Source organism: Anopheles darlingi, chromosome 2, assembly GCF_943734745.1.
Source record: "Anopheles darlingi chromosome 2, idAnoDarlMG_H_01, whole genome shotgun sequence".
Lineage (NCBI taxonomy): Eukaryota > Metazoa > Arthropoda > Insecta > Diptera > Culicidae > Anopheles > Anopheles darlingi.
The window spans coordinates 69,828,557-69,833,556 of NC_064874.1; the positions used below are offsets into that span (position 1 = coordinate 69,828,557).

The window sequence follows — 5,000 nt, forward strand, 5'->3', positions numbered from 1 at the left end:
TAGCAGAAGAAGCAGTAGCCATCACCAAGCAACAAAAAGGAGACAAGCGAAATAAAGAGCAAAGCGAAAGAGATGACTAATAGATACACACTATTATAAAAGAGTTGTAGAAATCAAAGAGAGGGTAAAATATATCATGAAATTTACTTAACCTTTAAAAATAACCATTTCGTGAGTATCTTCTCTTATTTCTGCCCGCCACCTCCATTCCGTGTTTTGCAGCCTACTGGAAATTTATTAGTCTGGAAGCAAACGGACAGCTTTCTTTGTTGGAAGATATTTTAATATACTTTTATTGATATAGAGGGAAAGACCCTTCCAATTCGTTCAAAATAAGCAAACAAAAAGATACGACAGAAGATTTAGACAAAATAGTGTGCCTTGCGCACGGTGATGCCGTAGTCGTTCAGAGCCGGCTGCAGATCCTCCATAGTGAGTGTGTACTTGCGATCCTTCGATGACTTTTGGTTTTGGTTCTTCGAAGATCCGTGCCCGGAAGTCGGAGCACTGTTCGTGCGCGTCTTGCAGTGCTGCAGCGCGTCATTGGCCACATCCGAGATGAATTTTTGTGCGGCGATGGAAATCAGGCGAACGCTGGAAATCACAGATAGGCGGAAGAAGGAGGAAGGTTATTGTACTGCTCTCTCCGGGTTACGACGGCGTTAGGACGCTCCGATTGACTTACATGCGTGGATCAGCTCCTTCGAAGCCGGCCGAGTTCAAGTAATACGAGGTTACCGAGTCCGGGATCTGCAATCAAAGGAAAACAGTGAAATAGCTCCATCGATAAGCCTCGATTTTGTTGATTCGCTGTTACCGTCGGCGTGTAGTCCTCCAGCTGTGTCAGGAAATCACTCAAAATCTGGCCCTGAGTACGGTCTTCAGCCTGTTCCGTCTGCTTCTTGGACGGGCCGCGATGGATTCCGAAGTTATCGCCCATTTTCGACGTGAAATATTCTGTTTTTACTTTAAAAAAAAGCTGAAATTGTGGGCTGCGAAACAATCGACGCTGTTTGTTGTTTGCTGTTTTTCCGTTCTGCTACATGGGTCGCGATTCGAGTAGTTTACCCGGGGATTCGAGTAGTTTACCCGGTGTCCAGACGATAATCGAAATAAATTCGAGCACATCGCTTAAAAGCGATTTTGCTCCTAAAAATGGCGGAATCACGTGTTGGCTATCTTTGAGCCGGTCGTTGAGATACAGGTTCTAATTTAAATTTTCAGAGGAAACTATTGGTTTTCTCTTTTGAGATAAAACAAGTGACCTGAAAAAACCCTCGCTTACCGCCACATCAAATCCGAATCCAGCTTGTTCTACTAAAAGTAGTATACATAGTTTTAGTAGGTATAAAATTCGCAGATTAGTAGAGTGTACATAGAAGCAAACATTATACGTTCAGTAGTACGATGTTTGCCATATGTTGCTCTGAGGTTGTGCAAGGTGATCACAAACAGAGTTGATCTGTTTGCAGTGGCAAAGCTGTATCAATAGAATAATTATTCATGCTTCAGATCGTGCTACGAGCTATCGTTGTGATCATGACTGCGATTCCCACGATATAAAAAGTCATCGTCTGGAAGGTAAAGATCATGAGTTATCGTTCGGCTTCATCAAGCACAAGTTTGGCACGAGATTTTAGCTCACAACGGTAACAATGAAGTTCTATCTTCTCTTAGCTAGCACTCTCTGCCTCGCATTAATTGTGACGGCTCGGCCAAATGAGGATACGACCGAGGATGGATCCTGTACGTAGTCGCCATTACCTGTTGTTCGATGTTTCTGGGCAGCTAACGTTTGTTTCTGGCTGCTTTTCTTAGCTGATACCACAGGGGACGAAGATGGGGATCCAAGTGATGACTCGAGGGGAGATACCCCTGAAGATACGACTGATGCGGGAGATGCGGACACCTCTGACGGCCATGATTTGTTAACATCCGATGATGAAGTAGAAGGTTATGGTGGTGAATCCGGGGATGGCGATGGTACCGCCGAGGGTGAGGACGATGCTGAATCAGCCGATGGCGAAGGAGGTTCTGGAGAGGGTGGAAAGGGTGGCGCTGGTGGGAAGGAATCGAGGCGGAATACGTATCGCCAGGTGCACAAGCTCTTGAAAAAGGTAATGAAGGTGGACGTTAAGGACAAGTACCTCAAGTCGTTCATCGTAGCCCGTCTGCAGGAGCGACTCATGAACCCTACGATCGATCTGGTCAGCACTATTGAAAAGTACTCGAAGGTAAGATTCGTTCTGGACCGCCTGTTGCCGTGAATAATCAACGATTTTGATCAATTGTTGTCTATCCTCTTTCGCAGATCAAGGAATGCTTCAGTTCAGTCGAGAAAGATACCAAGGAGCTGGTAAAGGAGTCGGAAAAGTCTTACAAAGAATGTGCAGAGGACAAGAGAAACACTCACTGCGATTCCGAAGGAACCAGAGATCTCGACGAGGGACTCATCGATTTGGAGCAGGAACTATCGGACTGTATTGTTGAGAAGCGTGACGAGGACTCTGAGTAGGTTCCGGTAAGCTTTCAGCAAGGGAACTTCCTGGAATAATAGTTGACGGTGAAAAATCAAATGGAACAATAAACATCTGGGGTTCCGGAATTGCAAATCTAGCAAACGTCTCAACATTTGAAATCATGTTCTACGACTTACGGATGGGGGCCGAAACACATAGACTCCGCAACTGGCACGATTGTTGTAACAATAGTTTATTTTCATATCGACCGTAACAGTCGATTCTACCAGCTGTTTGTAAGTTAGTAATGATTTTTTACATCCACGTTGTCCAAAGATGGTGAGAGTTTTTTTTTCTGAGAAAATAAGTGCTAAGGGCTAGAAAATGAATCGGAAGTGCTTGCATACATTTTCAACCGTGGTTTTATGCTTAAGTTCAAACCATATTCGCAATAGTAACATATTTATTTCCGCTATCGTTCCTGCTTAATCTATTTAATCGACAAAAGCAATGGGTAGCGGGGCGTTTATATGGGTCTGTAGAGGACATTATCTACATTACGTACCAAACGGAGGATGGCTTGCGGGATTTTAAACCAAGTAGCGAGTAGAGTATGTGAGCGAGTCCATTCTAGTTCTCTTCGCTCGACAGTTTCTCCCCACCCATGATGGCTTTAATATCTTCCGCATCGAGCGTTTCGTACTTCAGCAGTGCCTCGGCTAACGCTTTGTGCTCTTTGGCGTGCTGCTTCAGGATCGTCTTGGCTCGCTCGTAGCTATCGTTAAGCAGCTTCTTGATCTCGTTGTCCACTCCTTCGATCGTCGCCGGCGAAAGAACCTCGTTCTGGCCGAATCCCTTCGGCCCCTCGATTGTCCGGAGGCCCACCTTCTCAGACATGCCCCACTCCTTCACCATGTGGGACGCAATCGAAGTCGCTTGTTTCAGATCACTGCTCGCACCTGTTCAAAGAGGATGTACAAGAAAAAAGTTGTAATCGGATGCCTAACAAGCGCACGCCAGTGGCGTAACATACCTGACGTTATCTTATCCTGACCAAAGATCAACTCTTCCGCTGCCCGTCCACCCATCATGGTGTCCATCATGGCGAGTAGCTGCTGTTTTGTAACGTGATAGCGCTCCTTTTCCGGTATATACGCCGTATGGCCAAGCGATGGCCCGCGTGGCATGATTGTTACCTTATGCAAAGGATGTGATTCCTGTGGGTGCACGCGGGTAAGAGGCATGCATTAGTTCAACGAACCCTTACGAAGCCGGACCGGTTTACGTACCTTCGTGTAGTAAGCGACGATAGCATGGCCACCCTCGTGATAGGCCGTTATTTTGTTAGCCTCTTCATCCGGTAGCCGCGACTTTCGCTCCGGACCCATAAGTACCTTATCGCGGGCATTCTCCAGATGCTTCATGTTGACTACCTCCGCTCCATCAATGGCGGCACTGTTTTTGGAAAGGAAGAGCGTACATTAGCACCGCGAGCCATCAAATCGCAAACGACCTCTTTTCCTACCGTAGTGCTGCCTGATTAACCATGTTCTCAATGTCAGCTCCCGTGAACCCAGTCGTTCCTCGCGCCAGCTGATCAATGTTGATATCTTTGCTAAGGATTTTGCCCAGATAGTAAGTTAGAATTTCTTTACGCCCCGTGAAATCTGGCGTCGGTACGACAACTTCCACATCGAAGCGACCCGGTCGCAGCAAGGCCTGGTCCAGGTCGTCGCGCCTGTTGGTGGCCCCCAGTACGATCACACCCTCGTTCTGCTGGAACCCATCCATCTCCGAAAGCAGTTGATTGATCGTTTGGTTGGCGTACGGATGTAGCACGGAATTGGTACGCTTGGCGCCGACCGAATCGATTTCATCGATGAATATGACACACGGTGCACGCTCCTTGGCCGCTTCTGTCAATGGAAAGGTTGTATGTAATGAGTCATCATCTAGATTGGTCTACTGTTGCCTCCAAACTTACTGAACAAATCCCGTACACGCCTGGCACCCTGACCGACGAGTACCTCATCGAACTCGGGACCGGCTGCATGGAAGAAAGGAACACCAGCCTCTCCAGCAACGGCACGCGCCAGCAGCGTTTTACCCGTTCCCGGTGGGCCAACCAAGAGAACGCCCTTCGGTAGCTTGCCGCCCAGGTTGCTGAACTTGCCCGGATTCTTCAGGAACTCGACCACTTCCTTCAGCTCCTGTTTTGCCTCGTCACACCCTTTCACGTCCTCAAACGTAACCGTAATGTCCTCCGGGTCAACCTCGACCTGATTGCCGAGCTGTATTCTACTAAAGTAAGCAAACATCAAGCAGTCGGTCAGTTGACCCGATGTAAACTGGCCACATGGACCGTATGGCTTCGAGCGAAACCTACCTAAACACCGATCCGTTTGGAGAGGCAAACATGCTGATGAAGATACCGATGAACACGGCAATGATCAGGAGTTGCTGGAAAAACTTCAAATACTTCATCGCCTTGCTGGAGCGATTCGGTTGATCAGGGTGCGACGCGGTAAGGTAACCCTCGGC

General features: G+C 47.5%; 4 protein-coding genes across 12 annotated transcripts in view; 2 read left to right on the top strand and 2 right to left on the bottom strand.

Moving 5' to 3' along the window:
• Positions 1–183, top strand: part of LOC125952288 (uncharacterized) — a 29,823-nt gene extending 29,640 nt beyond the window's left edge. For all 6 annotated transcript variants that reach the window (XM_049681687.1, XM_049681685.1, XM_049681682.1 and 3 more), the window contains exon 7: positions 1–183. This exon is cut by the window's left edge and continues 3,800 nt beyond it. The gene's annotated coding sequence lies outside the window, so the exon portion shown is untranslated.
• LOC125952409 (uncharacterized) overlaps positions 1–2,621 on the top strand; it is a 310,728-nt gene extending 308,107 nt beyond the window's left edge. For all 3 annotated transcript variants that reach the window (XM_049681866.1, XM_049681867.1, XM_049681868.1), the window contains exons 2-4: positions 1,649–1,746; positions 1,819–2,234; positions 2,312–2,621. In XM_049681866.1, the coding sequence (XP_049537823.1) occupies positions 1,656–1,746; positions 1,819–2,234; positions 2,312–2,515 (711 nt within the window). In that variant the 5' untranslated portion in view covers positions 1,649–1,655 and the 3' untranslated portion in view covers positions 2,516–2,621. The remainder of the gene's footprint in view (positions 1–1,648; positions 1,747–1,818; positions 2,235–2,311) is intronic.
• Positions 276–1,277, bottom strand: LOC125952432 (transcription initiation factor TFIID subunit 10-like). The gene is made up of 3 exons (XM_049681892.1): positions 818–1,277; positions 686–750; positions 276–594 (listed from the first exon to the last, which is right to left on the bottom strand). The coding sequence occupies exons 1-3, from the start codon at positions 938–940 to the stop codon at positions 363–365; spliced, it is 420 nt and encodes a 139-aa protein (XP_049537849.1). The 5' UTR covers positions 941–1,277; the 3' UTR covers positions 276–362.
• A 48-nt stretch (positions 2,622–2,669) lies between the features above and the next one.
• LOC125952310 (ATP-dependent zinc metalloprotease YME1L) overlaps positions 2,670–5,000 on the bottom strand; it is a 3,492-nt gene continuing 1,161 nt past the window's right edge. Inside the window, exons 3-8 of one of the 2 annotated variants that reach the window (XM_049681731.1) lie at positions 4,846–5,000; positions 4,444–4,757; positions 3,985–4,375; positions 3,749–3,914; positions 3,493–3,676; positions 2,670–3,418 (exon numbers count right to left, since the gene is read on the bottom strand). The exon at positions 4,846–5,000 is cut by the window's right edge and continues 161 nt beyond it. In XM_049681731.1, the coding sequence (XP_049537688.1) occupies positions 3,090–3,418; positions 3,493–3,676; positions 3,749–3,914; positions 3,985–4,375; positions 4,444–4,757; positions 4,846–5,000 (1,539 nt within the window). In that variant the 3' untranslated portion in view covers positions 2,670–3,089. Of the gene's footprint in view, positions 3,419–3,492; positions 3,677–3,748; positions 3,915–3,984; positions 4,376–4,443; positions 4,761–4,845 lie in introns of both variants that reach the window. The other variant, XM_049681730.1, reaches the window with a different exon arrangement.

Bases quoted from the DNA above. Each gene is read 5' to 3' on its own strand.
- LOC125952432 (XM_049681892.1), bottom strand. From the start codon at position 940: ATGGGCGATAACTTCGGAATCCATCGCGGCCCGTCCAAGAAGCAGACG. The intron at 751-817 runs GTAACAGCGAAT...CTTTGATTGCAG, and splicing joins TGGAGGACTACACGCCGACG to ATCCCGGACTCGGTAACCTC. The intron at 595-685 runs GTAAGTCAATCG...TGTGATTTCCAG, and splicing joins GAAGGAGCTGATCCACGCAT to CGTTCGCCTGATTTCCATCG.